General features: G+C 38.4%; 1 protein-coding gene across 3 annotated transcripts in view; it reads right to left on the bottom strand.

Annotated features, from left to right (window-relative positions):
- DENND5A (DENN domain containing 5A) overlaps positions 1-21,665 on the bottom strand; it is a 107,928-nt gene that overhangs the window by 49,779 nt on the left and 36,484 nt on the right. For 2 of the 3 annotated variants that reach the window (XM_072794128.1, XM_072794126.1), the window contains exons 2-5: positions 16,580-16,651; positions 15,301-15,410; positions 12,190-12,847; positions 1,767-1,954 (exon numbers count right to left, since the gene is read on the bottom strand). In XM_072794128.1, coding sequence (XP_072650229.1) covers positions 1,767-1,954; positions 12,190-12,847; positions 15,301-15,410; positions 16,580-16,651 — 1,028 coding nt within the window. The remainder of the gene's footprint in view (positions 1-1,766; positions 1,955-12,189; positions 12,848-15,300; positions 15,411-16,579; positions 16,652-21,665) is intronic. The other variant, XM_072794127.1, reaches the window with a different exon arrangement.

Genomic DNA, 21,665 nt, shown 5'->3' with positions numbered 1-21,665 from the left:
AAAGGGAAGAAGCTACAAGAAAGACATTTTCCTCCTAAAACCAAAAGAGAAAAAGTAAAGAAGCATCTGACTATAATGTAAATATTAGAGGTGTGATCTAATTATCAGGATTTCACCAAGGATGCTGCCCAGATGTGCCCAATGACATGAGTGAGGCTCAGATCCAATTCCATGAGACTGTACTCTTCTTTGGAAGGAAGTCTCCTTACTAATATTACTCACTTATGCAAAAAATCTCCCTCCATAAACATTTTTTTTCTTTTTTTTTTTTCCCATAAACATTTTGATGGAGGGAGAAAACCATGTAGCACCAGTGTATGTATATTCCAAAATCTTGTTCCCAGGCCTTTCTAATAACTAAAAAATTCAGAATATAAAAACCCTTCTCCCAAGTAGTTTCATACCAGCCACAAAATGACATAAAAAGGTAGAATAGTTCTTTGGGTAATTCTAGAGAAGTAAAAAATAAACAATCTTATTTTAATCATGCTTTAAATCTGTTTCAGAATAAAGTAGGAAATAAACAACTAAATACATGTTTTTAATCGATTCTTTTGGTATCTGAAACAACAGGAAAGAGGAGCAGGCCATAATTACAGCAAGAGAGGAAAAGTACTTTCTCATGGCCTTCTTTATCTTGAACAAGGAAAATTTTCAAAGCTAGCTCAGCACCACAAGAACCACTATGATCAGGTCAACTTTCACAAATAAACTTGGCCTGCAAAAGAAATCCACTTACTTATTAATACTTGGTCTGGTTAATGAAGTAATTATGAAATTATAGGGATCCCTGGGTGGTGCGGCGGTTTGGCGCTGCCTTTGGCCCAGGGCGCGATCCTGGAGACCCGGGATCAAATCCCACATCGGGCTCCCGGTGCATGCAGCCTGCTTCTCCCTCTGCCTGTGTCTCTGCCTCTCTCTCTCTCTCTCTCTCTCTGTGACTATCATAAATAAATAAAAATTTAAAAAAAATTTTTTTTAAATTATGAAATTATATTATGTGGGGTTTCCTTAAAATAATAGGGGTAAGAGGTATGAAAGTAAAATACACTTTAATGTGTATGATAACTGTTGAAGCTGGGTGTTAAGAACACAGGAATTCATTATGCTACTCTTGTGTATATTTAAAGTTACAGAATGGAAAGATTTCTTTTTTCTTTTTTTTTTAAGTAGACTCCATGCCTAGTGCAGAGCCTGAGTCAGGGGCTTGAATTCACATCCCTGAGTTTAAGACCTGAGCTAAGATCAAGAGTTGGAGGCCTAGGGCAGCCCAGGTGGCTCCGTGGTTTAGCGCCGTCTTCAGCCCAGGGCATGATCCTGGAGACCCTGGATCGAATCCCACGTCGGGCTCCCTGCATGGAGTCTGCTTCTCCCTCTGCCTGTGTCTCTGCCTCTCTCTCTCTCTCTGTGTAACTATCATGAATAAATAAATAAAATCTTTAAAAAAAAAAAAGAAAGAAAAGAAATGTCTTGAAAAGTACATAAAATACTGTGCTTGAAAAAGTACATATGGAAAAGGCAATTCGTGATAGTATAAACACAGAGCTTACAATGTATGTAACGTTATATAATAATAAAGATGACAAATATTTCTGCAATGACATAAACTAAGCTAAATGTTTTTTTTCCCCTGAAAAGGTATTTATGTTCCTCAAAATTAAAGAAAATAAACTCAATACCACCCTGGGCTCATCCCAAAGCCATTCTCTCTCCAATCCTAGACTGGGGCCAGAGTCACCAGGATCCAAGTTCCACATTCCTCTCACCTCTTGAGGCAGCTCCAGCTTTGACCGGTCATCCAGGCCATTGGAATGCAAGCCCATCAGGTATGGAACAGGAGCATCTAAGAAATGTAGGAGAGAAGCCGGGAGAATAGGGACATAGACATGCTGCCACTGGAAAGGAAACATGAGAGCTGTAATTGTCTCCGCCACAGTCATCAGTCTCTGGTAATCTAGGTTAAAAAACAAAACACATAAAAACCAGTCAAAAACAAAGCACTTGCCTGCCAAATAGTAAGTTAAAATCTTCAATACAATTTCATATTTAGAAAGGATCAGGATAAAAAAAAAAGAAAAAGAAAGAAAGGATCAGGATAAATTTCAGCAAGGGTATGCTCAGAGTGTGATTCCCTTATGGGTATCAGAAAGATGACTGAGAAACCTCAGTGGGCCATAAGCTGAAATATACCCACACATACAGCTTCCTGCTAATAATAAAATTTAATTAAATTTAAATTTAATAAAAGCAATTAAATTTCAATTTATTAATTTAATAAAATTTATATGGAAATAGAAGAGAAATCCTAAATGGCACCTTGCTCCAAATACTAAACCAGTATGTTAAGTAGATTCTCTTAAGTTACAAAGGGGTTGGGGAACTGCAACAACAACAAAAGGAACAGTGGCCTGGGTCTTTATTCAGCATGGAAGCTAAAACAGGCTCTTGTACCACTCAGTTATGTCTGCATTCTATAAGGGACTAATATGAACTCTACCTTCAAGATCAAGACCAAAGAACCACAAAACATGCAGAAGCTGGTTTTCCACACTAGCCAAGTCTGTCCTCTACCTGGAACTTTTCCTGAGTGGGAATAGCACAAATGTATTATTTTAACACTTCAATAAAAGCTTCCTGAGAATTTGAAAGACTTAGAAGACTGACTTTCATGCCTCAAAACTCTTATTCTAGGTCAGAGATCTTGGTTTGTTTATTTATTTATTTGACAGAGTGAGCACAAGCAGGAAGAGTGACAGGCAAAGGGAGAGGGAGAAGCAGGCTCTGAACAGGGAGCTCAATGTAGGGCTCGATCTCAGGACCCCAGGATCATGACCTGAGCCAAAGGCAGACACTCAACCAACCAAGCCACCTAGATGCCCCAGAGATATTGGTTTAGAAGGGAAAGTTTGTGTTCAAAGTTTAGCTTTCCTTTAGAACACAATTTCTAGACCCATTTTATTAAAAAAATAAGTAATAAATACATTGGCAAAGCTGATAAAATGGACTGGCTAAAAGTAAAATTTTTAAAATTACTATTCACAAATTGTATAATGGTTGCAGGTATTTAAGTACAAAACAGGAACATAAATTTTAAAATCATATGAGTAATATCCTCTGGAATGGCTGATTTCAAAAGAGCTTTTATTAAGGGTTAAAGTGGTTTCATGTACTAAAACTTCACCCCATCACTTAAATCAATAATATCTTCACTCATAAAGGAGTTGTAAGTAACAAAAAGCTTCCCCAAAAAATGAGGAAGATTGAGTAAAAATTGAGCAGGAGCTGATATGTATCAACTAGGAAGAAGTTTAGCCAAGTATCCCATATTTGTTCACTAATAATACTTTGAAAATTGCCTTATCACCTTACTCCTGGCTAAGCAAAGAAGAACATAACTTGGAAATAGTTTATCTAGTAATACAAATATATAGAAATTAATGACTAAAGCTTCATCATCTCAAACATTTAAGGGCTATACAGGAAAATGCCTCATATGCTTCTTTGGTCAAACTAAGGTACAGACAGATCAGTGCCTAAAAGTGAACTCAGAGATTTGATCAATTAAAACAAAACAAAACAAAACTGGCTTAGCAGAAGGACAAAAGGACATAAGCTACTCATGTTCACTAAAGATCAAGGGAAACTAAGACAAGTTCAAGGAGAGAGTCTATCTCATTTTTCATTGTGCCCACACAAAGCATCATCATTCCTATATTAAAAGTATTTAATGGGGATGCCTGGGTGCTCAGTGGTTGAGCGTCTGCCTTCAGCTCAGGGCATGATCCAGCGGTTCTAGGACCGAATCCTGCATCCAGCTCCCTGCAAGGAGCCTGCTTCTCCCTCTGTCTGTGTCTCTGCCTCTCTCTCAGTGTCTCTCATAAATAAATAAAATAAAATCTTAAAAAAAATAAAATAAAAACCATTTAGGGAAAATTCCCACCCATCATTCAAGGAACAAAAACATTTCCCAAATTACAAAAAAAGCAATCTTTGAAGAGTTAATCTCTGATTTCAGAAAAAGTATTTAGCCCCACATGAAGGTAAAATAACAAAATTTAGACCACTGCAAACTCTGCCTTCAGCCTCTTCTGTGATACCTCAATTCCACGGGATGCCCGTACAACTTGGCTTTTTAATCTTCTGCTCAATGACATTCCAACAATCATTAAGAATCTAATGAGGAGCGCTTGGGTGGCTGAGTTGGTTAAGTGGCTGGCTCTTGGTTTCAGCTAAGGTTGTGATCTCAGAGTCATGAGATCAAGCCCTCCATGGAGCCCTGCATCAGGGTCCATTTAGCAGGCAATCTGCCTGAGATTCTCTCCCTCCCCATATTCACACACACATGCTCCAAAATAAATAAAACCTTTAAAAAAACGTCTAATGATTCTCTAGATGAGACCTCAATTATATTTTTCTACATATGTCTGTAAATAATCTACTCAAGAGCAATAATCCTGAGAATCTCAGACACCTTAAGAATTTATTGTAAAGTTCAAAATTAAGATGAATCAAAAGAATGCAAAAGCATGGGAGAAAACCGTCAAGTGTTATTTAAAGCTTAGTCTTACTATGCCCTAAGACTGGCTCTTAAACATATTTTGAATAAATATTACACTAAAATATCCCACCCCATCTTTAGTGTGTATACATACACATTCACACACTACTGCAGGATTTTAAGGGGAGAATGGGGAAAGGCAGGAGTACCAGAGGCCTTTTCAATCATGAGAAAACAAAAAAAAGTCCTTTACCCAAAGTCAATAAAGCAGGTGCTTTATAAGGCTGGCATTCCTGGCATGTCTGCTTAGGGACAGTAACATCTAACAAGGCCAACAGACAATCTGAGTAAATGGGTTCCCAAAATGCCTTTGTTATGAGACATACTGGCACTGTACTACTACTAACAGTACTTAGCTGCAGTGTGTGGCAACATCTATTCTATAACCATAAAACAGGGCATGCTAGAGTCTGAAGGAAGAGGCTTTCTGTGCTCCATTAAAGCAGGTTTTCCAATAGCACAGAAATCTAGTTTCCAGTTTTTCCCTACTCTTCAGGATAAATCTAACCTAGTATCTAAAACTCAGCCCACTTATTTCTTAAGAGTAGATAACTTTGTTTGCCTCAGATTGAAATCTCTGAAGAATTCCTTGCGATACACTTGAAATTGTGGGATTCTTAGAAACAAAACACTTTTGCAGGTCACAGATAATCTCTCTCAAGGTTAACTCACTTTCCATTTATCTGGTTTAGTTTCACAGGCACTACAAATTTGGAATTGTGTGGCCTTTCTGGTTTGAGTTGTCAGGAGTTTTTTTCTCTACAGTTTTATATTTAAAAAAAAAACAACATCCCACTTTGAAGGGTGGCCTAACCAACAATATTTCAAGGATCCAGTAATCTGCGGTACCCATGCTAGGATGCTGACCTCCAAGAGCTGTAAGCAACAGCACAAAAATCCCTTTCTGTACACCAGTACAAATGATAAAATCAGTACCTCTTTGCCATTGCCTGTGTCTGTGCTCACCATTACAAGAAGGTGAAACCAATAAATAGGAAATAGCTAAAGGTCATATACATCCAAAACATTTCAAACAATCAAAATCAACTGGAGACACTATGGCTCTAGGCAACTATTCTCTTCAAGTTCCCATACTGATTAATGAGCAATTACTTTTAACAAAAGGAGATAATGCAAAACATAGTGGGATTACAACCACCACTACTGAGTGGGTGAAGGGGGCAGAGAGGAACCAGCATGTTTTTATGGCTTGTCTCTGTGCAGAGAAAGACAATAGCCTTGGGATCACTCTACACATAAGTCCAAACTACAGGACCAGTTCTACACATTGGAAACTGAATCACAAACTGTCCTTGCATACTCACACTTCTGTGAAAACTGGAAAAAATGTTTATAATGCACTCTTTGTTCTTAGGAAACAACTTAATCTCTATGTCCCAATTATCTCCAAGATACATTTTTTTTAAAGATTTTATTTATTTATTCATGAGAGACACAGAGAGAGAGGCAGAGACACAGAGGGAGAAGCAGGATTCTCAAGGGGAGCCTCATGTGGGACTCAATCCCCAGACCCGGGATCATCCCCTGAGCCAAAGGCAAGACAACCAACCTCTAAGCCACCAAGGTGTCCCTCCAAGATACATTATTAAATGAAAGTGCAAAACAATTAGCATGCTTCCATTTGTGTTGTTTCTAAACAGTATTTATGTTGTATATACAGGATTATGTCTGGAAAGAAACATGAAATAGTGATAATCTGTCTGAAGGAAAACCAGGGGCCAGAGGTGGAAGTCTTATGCTTCACTTATACACTCTTTTGTAATGTGCTGAAATTCCTACCGTATGACTGTAAGGTTTTCCTAAGTTTTAATATACCATATTTAAAACATACGTACAGTATGTTAAATTTCAACATTAATTTTAACATACATGTATAATATACATGTATAAAGAATATTACAATACCTATTTACACAACACTTCACATAAAAACAGTTCAATGTTTAAAAATATTTGAGAGGGGGCACTAAAAAAAATTAAGAGATTACTCCTTAAGAGGAGGAGTTTAGGTGAAAAAGGGAAACTTTCAATCTTCTCTGCTTTGTTTGTCCACACATTATTTATTTGTTTTTTTAAAAAATATTATTTGGGGGGCACCTGGGTGGCTCAGTTGGTTAAGGGTCTGCTTTCTACTCAGGTCATGATCCTGGGGTTGTAGGACTGGGCCCTCATCGGGCTCCCCTCCCCTCACTCATATGCATGCTCTCTCCTCTCCACTCCTCTCCTCTCCTCTCTCAAAAAAATAAAATCTTTTTAAAAATAAATTATTATTAATTTTCATTAGGGACACACAAGAAACTTGATCTCTGGCTACTAAGGAGTCAGTAAGGGAAGATTTCATTGTATTCCATTTGGAATTTTGTTTTGTTTTGTTTTGTTTTTTTAAGATTTTATTTCAGGGAACCCTGGGTGGTGCAGCGGTTTAGCGCCTGCCTTTGGCCCAGGGTGTGATCCTGGAGACCCGGGATCGAGTCCCACGTCGGGCTCCCGGTGCATGGAGCCTGCTTCTCCCTCTGCCTATGTCTCTGCCTCTCTCTCTGTGTGACTATCATAAATAAATAAAAATTAAAAAAAAAAAAAAAAGATTTTATTTCAGAGGGAGAGTGAGCAAGAAAGAGAAAAAAAGAGAATGAGTAGGGGGAGGAGCAGAGGGAGAGGGAGCAGTCTCCCTGATGTTCAGGGAACTTGATACAGGGCTCAATCCCAGGAGGGGATCCTGACCTGAACTGAGGGGAGATCCTCAACTAACTGAGCCCTAAGACACACCAGAATTGTTATGAGTGTATGCCTTAAGCATGCATTACTTTTGCAAAAAAATACTAATGTATGCTTAACAAGAATCAGGGGCATTTATTCCCAGACTTGTCTGTGCTAGCTGAATTTACTACTGGATTATATAATGTAACCAAATATTAAATAAATAAATAAATGGTAAAATGAGGACAAAAAAAAAAAAAAAACCAGAATCGTTTCTTTGAAAACAAAATTAGATGTTTTAAAAAGACTGAGGGATACCTGGGTAGCTCAGCCAATTAAGCATCCAACTCATGATTTTGGCTCATGTCATGATATCAGGGTCCTGGCATTAAGCCCCAAGTTGGGCTCCATGCTTAGCGGGGAGTCTGCTTGAGGTTTCTCTCACTCTCCCTCTGGCCCTCTCCCTGCCAAAAATAAATAAATCTTAAAAAAAAAAAAAAAAAAAGACAAGACTGAGTAAGGATGCCTGGGTGGCTCAGTTGGTTAAGCCTCTGATTCTTGATTTTGGCTCAGTCATGATCTCAGGTTCCTGAGACTGAGCCCATGTCAGGCTCCCTGCTGGGCATGGAGGCTGTTTAGGATTTTCTCTCTCTTTCAACTTCTGCCTCTCCCCACCCAAGCATGTGTTCTTTCTCTCCCTCTCCCTCTCAAAATAATTGATTGATTAATAAAGAAAGAAAGAAGGAAAGAACTGAATAATGCACAGAGGCTAAAAAATACTCCAACTGAATTAGGCATATTATAAGGCAGTTAAATGCAAAATAACAGGGAAAAATGTAAAAATCTATAGGTAGTTTCCATTCTGGTTCTTTTGCAAGGTTCATTATGTTCTCACTCTCCTTTAAAAAAAATGTAGCTGGAAACCCTGGTGAATGCATTATGGGTATGGCTTATACAAGACAAAGTAGACATCTGATTAGTGGACCCATAATCAAAGGAAATACCTAGACCTCTCATCAAAAGACTAATGTCTATACTGTCATGTTTCAAGCTAAAATACAATGTTTAATGGATATATAAATCATTTTTATGATTCTCAGATTTGAATAACTTTTTCAATTATCCAACCTACCCTACTAACTCATATCAGGTAAAGAACTTCTCTTTAGGTAAAAAATATCCTATTAAGAAATCTTTATATAGACAAAAGAACAAATACTATCCAGAAGGAGGTAAAATGATTTATACAGGTTAAAAAAAAAATTCTTAAAACTGTCAGTTCAGTCACCCAACAGGTTATACTTTGAGAATCTTACAATTTCCCCCTGCATTCTTTTTCCCTAAATTACACTTCTTTTCCATTCATTAGTCACGATACATAGTAGGCAATACTGTGAATGCTCATGACATGTCTTTGGAAGGCAAGAAAGATTTTCATCTCCCTAAAGCCTCTGAATCATAAATAAAAACTATTTCAAGAAAATCAAACTGAATTTTTTAAACTACTCTATTAATAGAGAGCATAAACTACATCCAATAAAAGGCCACTCCATTTTACTGTCAGCCATGCTCAACAGTGTCCAGGAATTTTTTTTGGAAAAAGCTTTTTCCTGACCATCCTATAAACATGGGTTTAGGTCCTCAGTTCCACTTGATTCTATACACAAATCTTCTCAATCGCATTCAAACCTCTTAAAATTCTTATTATTGTTACAATAACTCATATTCTGGGAAATTTAAGAAGGAGAAATGTATGGAAAAATGTCATCTATCATATTTCTGGTTTTAATCCTCCTTTTCCCACTTTTAAAACAACCCCACTGGATTACAGATACCTAATCTACTTAATAAAAGTCTATGAGTCCATATAATAATAAACAAGGAAAAATGAATGTTATTCCTTGTAGTACAATGACATATTATAAACATAGATGGAGGGACGCCTTGGTGGCTCAGTGGTTGAGGATCTGCCTTAGGCTTGGTTAGTGATCCCGTGGTCCTAGGATCGAGTTCCATATCAGGCTCCCTGCATGGAGTCTGCTTCTCCCTCTGCCTCTGCCTCTCTCTCTGTGTCTCTCATGAATGAATAAATAAAATCTTTTTTTTTTAAGATTTATTTATTTATTCATGATAGACATGAGAGAGAGAGAGAGAGAGAGAGAGAGAGAGAGAGAGAGGAAGGCAGAGACACAGGAGGAGGGAGAAGCAGGCTCCATGCTGGGAGCCCGACGTAGGACTCGATCCCGGGACTCCAGGATCGCGCCCTGGGCCAAAGGCAGGCGCTAAACCGCTGAGTCATCCAGGGATCCCCAAATAAAATCTTTTTAAAAAATTGAAAAATAAATAAAGATGGAGGGGTGCCCCAGTCACACAGTCGTTTAGGCGTCCAACTCTTGGTTTTAGCTCAGGTCATAATCTCCGGGTCATGAGAGTGAGCCCCATGACAGGCTCTCACTCAGCATAAAGTTTGCTTCAGATTTTCTTTCCCTCTCCCTCTGCTTCTCCTGCTTGTATGTGCAACTCTCTCAAACAAATAAATGAATCTATTAAAAAATAAATAAAATATAAATAAATAAATAAATATAGGTGGAGCTAGAAAATCACCATTTTGTAACCATCATGGTAATAACTAATTCAGACTAGAATCACTAATGGATGGTAAATCTATTGGCAAAACTTCAAAGAGGAATAGTATATCTACAGAGTTAACTCCTCACAAATTACTAATTACAAAGGGAAAAAGGATAACTTTCCAGTGAAGAAATTTTGCAGACATAATCTTAACTAAGTGATCAAATGAACATTACCAAAGATGGGCAAACTGACATCAAGTGCCTCCTGTCATGATAAAAATACACATTATGGGGATCCCTGGGTGGCGCAGCTGTTTGGCGCCTGCCTTTGGCCCAGAGTGCGATCCTGGAGACCCGGGATCGAATCCCACGTCGGGCTCCTGGTGCATGGAGCCTGCTTCTCTCTCTCTCTCTCTCTCTCTCTCTCTCTCTGTGACTATCATAAAAAAAAAAAAAATTAAAAAAAAAAATACACATTATGTGCTTCCTGATACAATGCACTGAGAGAATCACAAGATCACTTCTGTATATTATAGCCAAAGTTTATAACCTGAATCTAAATCATGAGGAAACATCAGACAAAATCAAACTGACGGACATTCTACAAAATGCCTTGCCTGCACTCTTCAAAAATGTTCATATCATGAAAGATCTGAAGAAGTAACAAGAAAAAGCAATGCATGTTATTAGACAAGATCCTGGGTCAGGGATTTAAAAAAAAAATTATTAAAGCCAACATTTTTTGAGACAATGGTGAAACCTGAATACAGTATTATAACAATGTTACATTTCCTAAAAATCTAATAATCATACTATGGTTATGTAAGAAATGTCCTAGCTCTTATGAATAAAAGCTGACACATTTAGGGACATAGCTATGGGGGACACATATGTCAAGGGACATAGCTTCTGCAATGATTCTCAGTGGTTCAATTACATTTACATATAAACAGAGAGAGAGAGAGAATGGTAAGACAAATGTGGCCCAATGTTAATAACTGGTGAACTGTGGGAGAATATACAAAAGTTCTTTCAACATTTCTTGCAACTCCTCCATAAAACTGGAAGCTACTTCCAAATAAAGTCAACCAACTTAAATCCTACAATGACTAGGCATCTCAGAATAACAAAGTCCTTACAATGGCCTACAGGATGGTAAAATCTAGGGTCCTGTTAAGTCTAACAACATCTGCTTCTATATTCCTGCTCTTTCACTCCATACCATCCACCTAGTTTTCTCAGTTCTTGAACATAACAAACACATTCTTGTCTCTAAATCTTTGTATGTGCTATGCCCTTTGCCTAGAATACTTTTCCTACAGATATTAACAAGGATCGCTCAGAGAGGGCTTAAATCAATCACTCTATTAAAAACTGGAGGGGTGCCTGGGTGGCTCAGTTGGTTAAGCATCTGCCTTTGCCTCAGGGCATGATCCCAGGGTCCTGGGATCCCATGTTGGGCTCCGCACTCAGCTGGGAGCCTGTTTCTCCCTCTCCCTCTAATAAATACATCTTTAAAAAAAAAAAAAAAACCTGAACTTCCCTTCCTCAAATACCATCCACCCTCTTTCCTGTTTTATTTTTCTCCACAGATGTTATTGCCACCTTACACACTATAAACTCTATTTATTTATTTAATCATCCCTCCTTCCCCACTAAAATATCAGTTCTATAATAGGAAGGATTTTTATCTGTTTTGTCTACCATCATATATCTAGCCTCTGAAACAATGCCTAGCACATGGCAGGCTCTCAATAAATATGTACTGAATGAATAAATTTTATGTTATTTTCCTGGTTCATTTAATAAACATCTGTTTCCTTCTGATCTACTTTACTATTTTGTCCAAATTGCTGCTCACATTCAGTTCACCTCTAATTTATAAAAACCAATTCAGTTATAACAACAGAAAGAAGCAATACATCTTCATTTTCTCAAATACATTCTTCCAAATATATGAAGGATCATCACTTGTGAATCCTCAGTTTTACTGTCAGCCTGCAGAAGGGGCAGAAATAACTGCAGAATGATGGAAAGTCAGCTTTCCAGAACCATCATTTCCTGCCCCTCTTTTCAGCATCAACTAGAGAGGATGTCAGGAAGCAAGGATTCCCTCCCAGGCTGAAGTGCCCAGCCCAAGGCCATGATGATAACCAATTAGAAACTGAGGCCCACTAGTGTTGCATCAGTTTGCCATCTACAACCTACCTGCAAAAGAAAAGACCTGAGTTTTGCTCAAATTATAACAGCCCTTGACCTTTACAGTTAGTTCCACTGCATTTAATATGGAAAGTTGGGAAGCCCTACACAGGGAAAAAGCTCTAGTAAACACTGACTTACGCTGTGAATAGAGCAGGATTTGAAATTCCAGAAGGGCACAAGTAAAAAGTTGAAACACATTTTCTACCCCGAGCAGTTCAAAGACCTCTTTGACAGGAAAGTCAAATAAGGGAAGCTCGTTGGTACTTGGTCTCTGGCAGATTATTGGCCCATAGACCCCAGAAAACTTCAAAGACCGGCCAGGAGGTGGGAGTGGCACCTCATAGAGTACATTGTATATGTAGCTCTCAAGGGGCAGTGGAGGGGGCTGAGGTGAAGTGACTGCCTGGTGAAGCTGTTCCAGCACACTCCGACATGCTTTCATGAAGGACATGGGTGTGATGAGGCAGATGCATTTAGAGACGTAGAGCGTGTCCCGGCTAATGTCATAGGAGTTGAAGCGCTGAAGCTTGGTCCCAGGAGTGCCTTCACCATCCTCCATGCCACCGTGATCTCGGCCATCAGCAGAGGGAGAATGTAGGACATCATACTCAGCATTATGCATGTGGTAGAGGGTCTGCATCGCACTGCAGATCTGCTTGCTAGTCACCTCCTCATAAAATGTGAGGGCAAACCCAAATGTCCGAGAGCCATCCTCCCTTGTGATAATAAAAGCATGGAACTGGGGCTCCCTGGGATCAGCCTGGGTCTTGAATGCTAGCCCTTTGGGCATGCATAGCTGCAAAAGACAACAAGGAAACAAGTGGTGAGAACATCACTGCTGGTCCTATTTTCAGAATACCATCATTATTTATTTACTCACAGGGTACCTACTCTGCTAGGTGTTTTGGATACCAAGATCAACACAGCAAAATACCTGCCCTACAAATCTTCCATTCTAAGAGACAAACGAGTAAAAAAATTGTAATGCAGTAATCAGGACTACCCAAAAACAAAGTGTTAGGGCAACACAGAATAGACAATCCAGCCCAGGAATGTCAGAAAAGGCTTCATAGATAAGGTTACATTAGAATTAGAATTAGGTAGACAAGGGAAAGAGGGCATTTCAGGGACAGGAAGAAAATGCAAAAAAGATAACGAAGTAAGACAAAGCTTAGAGAATTTAGGTAGATGGTTAAACATGACAGCATTTAATGGGAAATGATGCTAGAAATATACCTAAAAACTAGACAGATACAACTCTGTAACTAAACATAAAGTTTTAGACTCTACTCACAAAATTCTGTCAAGAGAACCTTGTCTTTTCATAGAAAAAAGGGAGCATTTCATATAAAACAAGGAAATGACATAATTAGGATAAAGATGTACTTTTTTTTCACTTTAACTCAGGTGGGTTATATAAAGAAACTTGGATAGCTAATCAAACTGACCTAAATCAACCAGTCCCTATTTTCCAGTTTTACATAAACCTGAGTATATAAATGATCTACTAGCAGCCTGAGTTAACAAATAAAAGGATCTACATTATGTCATATCCATTACTTTTAGACTTGACTTCCCAAAATCTAGATGTTTCTAGAATACAGCACATTAAAATAAAATTAGCACTGGACTAGGCGTCAAAAAAACTTGAGGCTAAGACTCAGTTCCCTCATCTGTGAAATGAAGATAATACAGTTTACTTTGCCTATTTCACAGGGTTATTATATGCATCAAACATCATCATCCTCTAAAAAGCACAAGAAGCTTTAAAAATTAATACAGGCAGTACAAAGATGTGATTAAGAACATAGCACTGGGGGGATGCCTGGGTGGCTCAGTGGTAGAGATCTGCCTTTGGTTCAGGGCGTGATCCTGGAGTCCCTGGATCGAGTCCCACATCGGGGTCCTGCATGGAGCCTGCTTCTCCCTCTGCCTATGTCTCTGCCTCTCTCTCTCTCTCTCTCTCTCTCGGTTTTTCATGAATAAATAAATAAAATCTAAAAAAAAAAAAAAAGAAAAGAAAAAACATGGCACTGGAGACTCCTGGGTGGCTCAGTGTCGAGTATCTGCCTTTGGCTCAGGGCACGATCCCGGGGTGCCAGGATGGAGTCCTGCATCAGGCTTCCTGCAGGGAGCCTGCTTTTCCCTCTGCCTATGTCTCTTCCTCTTTCTGTCTCTCATGAATGAATTAATAGATCTTAAGGGAAGAAAAAAAAAAGAGCATAGCACTGGAACCAGACTATGGTATAGTGTTCAAATTGCAGCTCAATTGCTTCTTAGCTATGTGACCTTGAACACATTACCTAACCTCTTTGGATCTTAGTTTCCTCATGTGTAAAATATATGTGTATCTATGTGTGTGTGTTTATTTAATATCATCTACATAAGGGATATTGTGAAGATTAAACGAATTCATGTTAAATACTTAATAAAGGTTAGATCACTCATAGTAGTATTCTTCTACATAAGATTTAAAATGCTGGGCAGGCCGGGTGGCTCAGCGGTTTAGCGCCACCTTCGGTCCAGGGCCTGATCCTGGAGACCTGGGATCGAGTCCCACGTCGGGCTCCCTACATGGATGGAGCCTGCTTCTCCCTCTGCCTGTGTCTCTGCCATTCTCTCTCTCTCTCTCTCTCTCTCTGTCTCTGTCTCTCATAAATAAATAAAATATTTAAACAAACACAAAAAGATTTAAAATGCTCTCCTGGGGTACCAGCATGGCTCAGTCAGTTAAGTGTCTGACTCTGGCTCAGATGATGATCTCAGGGTCCAGGACTGAGCCCCAAGTTGGGCTCTGTGCTCAGTGGGGAGTCAGCTTCTCTCTTTCCCTCTATCCCTCCCCCCAGCTCATGCTCGCTGAGTCTCAAATTAAAAAAAAAAAAAAAATGTTGTTCTATCTAAAATTAGGGTAAAACAAAATACTCATTTCTGCCATATCACCCAGATTGAGAGAAAACTGATTTAAATTACTCATCATGTAATCTCAATACTACAAATAACCAATAGCTGAGTACCACAAAGTTCACCAAGCCATTACTATGTATTTGTCTGACAAAACAGAAAAACATTGTGACTTCCAGTGTATCTGATATGTTGATCAAAATGCAGAATCATGAATAATATGCACACAATCTCTTCTTCAAGTTATTGGTAGTTGGTGGAACTGCAGCTACCACAGTCTCTGGACTCAAAAATCTACTGTAAATTACTTTGCAAATTATTTCATACTTGTAGCTAATAAATACTAACCATTCCCACTGCATCTTGGTCAAAGGGATTCCATTCTACGTTCTCAGGGTATCGGGCAAGGACCTTAGACTTGAATGTTCGTCTCAGTGGTGTCTGCTCAAAATTCTCTCCTGCAAGAAAAGAATGAAGCAAATCATCTCTACAAAGTCCCTTGCCATCAAGGATTATGACTGTCTGAGTTTGGTAGTCCAGCAAGGTACAGAAGTAAAGGCAAAGGGGTTAGTATGCCAACCATCTAAGAACAGGAAAAGTATTAAAGTTATTAGGTAAGTAAAGAAGCTGAAAAGGTTTAGCATGGTTAATATTGGACACCACTAGCTATCTTTTCTTATCTTGAAAAAGAAATGAATTATTACTACAAATCCAATGGTTAATCTTCTTGGAAGAGTAGAGAAAGCACAAGGAACAGCAAAGGACTATATCCGTCTTTTTTCCCCTGTAAACCACAATTAGTTCGCTTAAAGTCAACTGGTATTGGGCAGCCCAGGTGGCTCAGTGGTTTATTGCCACCTTCGGCCTAGGATGTGATCCTGGAGACCCGGGATCAGGTCCCACGTCAGGTTCCCTGCATGAAGCCTGCTTCTCCCTCTGCCTGTGTCTCTGCCTCTCTCTGTGTCTTTCATAAATAAATAAAAATAGGGATCCCTGGGTGGCGCAGCGGTTTAGCGCCTGCCTTTGGCCCAGGGCGCAATCCTGGAGACCCGGGATCGAATCCCACATCGGGCTCCCGGTACATGGAGCCTGCTTCTCCCTCTGCCTATGTCTCTGCCTCTCTCTCTCTCTCTCTGTGTGTGACTATCATAAATAAATAATAAAAAAAAATGTTAATAATAAATAAATAAATATCTTTAAAAAAAGTCAACTGGTATCATAGAAGCATAAATGATTTTAAATTCAGAATAAAACATTTTTAATAAAAATAAATAAAATAAATTCAGAATAAAGTATGCATTTCTATGATCTCTGAAAAAACACAAAGGGACTAAAAGATTTAAAAACATTAATAAAGTGGATTTTAGAGTATCATTTAAAAATTCTGAAACTCTACCTTTTCCCTCTTCCTCTAAAAACGTTAGAATATACTGGAATAAAGAACATTAAAGTGTAAAGAGGAAGAACCAAAGAACCCACCACCTAGAGGAACACAAATATGAAAAACCTACCGGTCAAAAAAAGTCACAAGAAAGTTAGAAGATCAAAGATACAAAATACCACTGTAGAGACACATGTAAAAGCCACCAGAAAGCTTTAGGTGTTCTCAATTTTGTTTTCTTTTTACCTTCAGTCGTACTGGAAATGAAAGGGCTGGCACCATCCCTGGCTTTAGAAGCCTGTATGTACTGGCATAATGCTATATGATAAATGAAATAACAGAGTATTACAATAAAGCAATATTATTCAAACTTTTTTGACCATGACTCCAGTATGAAACAAGTATTACATCATGAAGCAACAAATACACACATGATGTATACATATAAATTTGCCTAAAACAAATTTCACAAAATACTTACCCTTACTCTGTGTGATGCCCTTTTATAATTTCTACTCTATATCATTAAAACCTAATATGCTAATTGCAGAGCTACTAACACATTTCATAGTTTGAAAAAACATTACAATACAGCATAATTAGATGAAGAGCTCAACAGAGATCAAATTACTATAAAGTCACTGGTACTTTATCCACCAGTATCCTGCTCCAAATTCTGCTTTTCCTAAGAGGTTAGGGACAAATTAAATGCACCTAAATATTTCGAACAAATAAATTTAGTAGGAGTCACGGAAAAATATGTGGGATCAAAAATAATTCGATTGAATTTGATACCTATTTATAGAGTAATCATATCATACAAGGACCTTAGGTACTGAGAGGATAGAGATGAACCCAAATGAAGCACCTATCCTCAGGACCTGACTCTCAAATGTAAAAAGAACATACACAAATAACCACTTGACAGGGAAGTTACTATCTGGGAGGCTCCAGATCTTTAATCTTTGCATCCAACCATTCAGAGCACGTTTACACAGGATCCTGTTCACATGTTCTAGCTGATAATATAAATTCTGTTCAAACTATAGTTTTTCTAAGTTGGTTTGGAACCCAAAGGAGCTGGTAATTAAGGAAGATGCATTCTTCCAACACAGGACTGAGATAAACCTAAAGTTGCATAGTTCTTCACTCCAAATTATCCCAGAGGTATCTTAGGTTTCTAAAGAGTTTATAGTAATTCTAAAATACCTGTTCCAGAAATTAATGATTTCAATTAGAAAGTTATCATTTTATAACTAAAACATTCACTTCCACTTTCTCTTTTGTCCATCATCATCAATCACCATCAGAAGCCCACTTATTAAAAAAAAAAAAAGAAGCCCACTTACTCATAATTTTCAACTTCTGACAAGACTCACCTTTCATTCTATTAGTAAAGCTAAGAACACCATTTCAAGTCCTCTTATTCCCTGATCCTTAATCCAAACTGAGTTTTCTGAAACTCTTTTCCAGCAAAATTTCATCTCTCAAAAATATATTTGGTAATCTTCACTAAAGAAGACTGGCAAAATCAGCAGGCAGCTGGTAACAGTGGGAGCAATAAAGCCCCTAAAGGCTATGTACAGCTAGTCTTAAGCTTTCAGTAACACCTGTAAAGAGCCCACCCATGGCAAGTCTGCATTTACTATACAAAAAAAATTAAACAGCAAGCAGCTGACATAATGATCTTGCCTACAGTCTGAGATTCCCAGAATATATATTTAAACTGCATTCAGTTCTGAGAAGATAACTGTCTTCCTCAAAGCTTCTTCACTTTTAGTTGTCAGTTTGCTCATTTCTTCCTTACTAGGCCAGAAAATCCCCTCACTAAAAATCACAAAATATTTAACGGAAACAGGAATCAGGGCAGTTTCCACTGTCCTTAATGAAAGCCATTAGAGAAGGATGTTTTTTTTTAATGGTTATGAGGTGCCCCCTAAGACATGATGAGCATTCAAAGGATGAAACACGAGACTATTTTAAACAACCAGTGAGATGAAGCGAGAGGTGAAAATGATGAGCTGACCTGGAGTATAGACAAAGAGGAGGTGAAGGCTATGAATCACAGAAGTAGTCTTTAGATCCTCCATACCACCCCTCCACCTCCTGCCCCTTTTTCAAATAAGCTAAGTAAAGGTTTCTTGTTAAAGAGTCAGTAAAGGCACCAAAGAGAGTGCCAATCTTAGACATAAGTCCTTCTGTGTATTAGACTGAACCAGTATTAGAAACATGGTATTTTCACCACAAGGGGAAAGGGGTTGTACAAAGAGGTATGAGAGCCCTGAGATCAAATCATGTTCATTACAGCACCCTATAAAGAGTGTCAGAAAAGTCACAGAAGGGATTCACAAATCTAAGATATTTTTATTCAAACAATTCAGTCTTTCATCATTTACTGAGGCCTAAGTTTTGAGAAGAAGCATAGAGACTTAATGCCTCCGGAACACCTACATAGCTCCACTTCATGAAACCTGTACATATGTCACAGATTCCTTAAATCCCCAATTACTTAGACCTTTGGAAATTCAAACAATATTAGAATAAGACATTGCAACCACAACTGTCCTACTGTCCTAGAAACAAGAACTACTTATTTGCCTAACACATACAGAGTCTACAAATGTCAGAAGGTCTGGATACCAGAACTAAGGCCCATTTCTAACAGCAACTTAAAAATTAATCAACTAGGTGTCAGTCTATCTTTGTGAATCTGTCCCTGGGGAAGTACAATTCAGATAAATCATAATAGAATTTTTTTTTAAAGCTTGCACACGGGACGTCTGGGTGGCTCAGTGGTTGAGCGTCTGTCTTCGGCTCAGGGCATGATCCTGGAGTCCCAGGATCAAATCCCGCATCAGGCTCCTTGCATGGAGCCTGCTTCTCCTGTCGCTGCCTCTCTGCCTCTCTCTCTGTGTCTCTCATGAATAAATAAATAAAAATCTTTTAAAAATAAAAAATAAAAGCTTGCATGCCTTACAAGGACTTCTAATAGGTTCTTTGTTTACTTGTTCTGCTTTGACCAAACCAGAAACAAACTGACATTTGTACTATTAGCCTGTTGGTACTAGCTTAATTTGAATAATCCTAAATAAGGGATGCTTACAACTGAGAAGCTTCAAAGGAACCCCTAAGCCCTCTGAAATGATTTACAAAATTTTGTATGAAAATATGTACATTTTTCTTAAAAAACCCACAATTTTCATCATATTCTCAAAGGGTTCCATGACCCAAATAAGTCAGAAACCACAGCTCCAAATGTTTCTCCTATTTGGGGCAGGAAACAACTGACCACTTACAGATTAACCTAAATGGGTAGGTTTATACACAGTTAAAATATATGCACTATTAAATAACTGCTCTCTGGGTTGATGATGACATTATTTTCTCCTTTTTTATCATAAGAAGCCTATGGATGCAAACTTCTCTCTCTTTAAATACACACATATATGTGATTGAGTTAAAAAAATCTTAGCCTCAAAACTTCTATCTGAAGCCATCTGAAAGGTCATCAGAAAATGTTCACCAAGACTTGGGTGGCTCAGTTAGGCAACCAACTGCTGATTTTGGCTTGGGTCACGATCTAAGGGTTGTGAGATCAAGTCCCACACTGGGTGAGAGTCTGCTTAAGATTCTCCCTTCCTTGGGACACCTGGGTGGCTCAGCAGTTGAATGTCTGCCTTCAGCTCAGGGCATGATCCCAGGGTCCGGGATTGAGTCCCACATCAGGCTCCCTGCAAGGAGCCTGCTTCTCCCTCTACCTGTGTCTCTCATGAATAAATAAACTCTTTAAAAAAAAAGAGAGAGAGAGAGAGAGAGAGAAAGAAAAGATTCTCCCTCCCTCTCCCTCTGCCCCTTCCCCACCTCACACTTGCTTTCTCTAAAATAAGTAAAATCTTTTTATAAAAAATTCACCAAAATCTCAGTTACACATTTATAATAAATGTATTACATCTGTGTGTAACAGTGATAGTTTTGAAATGGTAGAACAGATATGAAAAGGTATGTCACAATCAGCTTTGTGAGAAAGACCCAATAAGGTCAAATTCCCACCTGGTTGATGTTAAATTACACAAAGCTTCTCCAGAACATGTTAGCTTAGATTCAAGCAAAATAAAATAAAAATAACTTCCCAGGAAAGTATTTACAGGACACATCTGTTATACCTACATCTTGGATTAAGATATACCATATAAAAGTATTTCAATTTCTAAACCAATCAGTAATCAGAGTTGACATACACTTAAGCTTTACATAAAATTTGAAGTTTGAAAAAATAAAGAGAAAAAAGAGCAAGAACTAAGGGCATTTTTATATCTGGTTCCTTAGAAGAAATAGGAAGGATAATACAAATATCTATGAAACCACAAATGAAAAAGAACTGACTTTGTCAACAGAATAGGGCACTTGGGTGACCAGTTGGTTAAGCCTCTGCCTTCAGCTCAGGTCATGATCTCAGAGTCCTGGGATCATGCACAGTTGGAGTCTGCTTATCCCTCTCCCTTAGCCCCACCCCAGCTCATTCTCTCTCTAATAAATAAAAATCTTAAAAAAAAAAAAAAAAAAAGAAGAAGAAGAAGAAGAGGAAGAATTGATATCCAGCATGATACAGGTTCTGCTTCCAGTCATGGAAGAATAGCTCCTACAAGATCAACTCTCTTACAGATTACTATGAACAGTGGACAGAATATAAAAAACGACTACCTAAAGGCACTAGGTAACAAAATGCAAGTAGATTATGATGGAAGAGAGAGGGTCAAAACTTGGAAAAATGTAATGACATCAATTAAGGGTCTCTTGTTATGGCTTTTGCCCAAGAAGTCTCAGTCTGTGCCATGAAAGATGACTAAAATTCAGATAAAAACCCGTAGTCTTACTAGCTTCACAAACCAGAGGACAGACTTTAAGGCAACCACAACAGAGAAGTGAGAGAGGGAAATTCCAGAGAGAACCAGAAAGAAAGTGCCTCAAACTGTATAAATCCTGTCAAAATCACTGGCTAATCCCTAAATCATGTGTGCATAGAACAGACGTCAAGCAACCAAATTAGGGCTAAAGGAACTGAACTGAGATTTAAACTGGCATTCACTGCAGCGGAGTATCAAGGACACAACCCAATAAAATTATTTAGCATATAAAGAAACAGGAAAACATGACCTATTCTCAAGAGAAGAGTCAATCAACAGAAACTGACCCTGATGTGATCCAAATATTGGGATTCGCAAAGATTTCAAAACAGCTATGACTGGGGTCCCTGGCTGGCTCGTTTGTAGAGTATGTGACTCTTGTGCTCACTTCGGCAGCACATATACTAAAACTGTAGAGTATATGACTC

The sequence above is a fragment of the Canis lupus genome, chromosome 23 (assembly GCF_048164855.1).
Source record: "Canis lupus baileyi chromosome 23, mCanLup2.hap1, whole genome shotgun sequence".
Taxonomy (NCBI): Eukaryota; Metazoa; Chordata; class Mammalia; order Carnivora; family Canidae; genus Canis; species Canis lupus.
The sequence above is the reverse complement of the archived record's forward strand: the minus strand, read 5'-3'. Positions and strand labels throughout refer to the sequence as shown.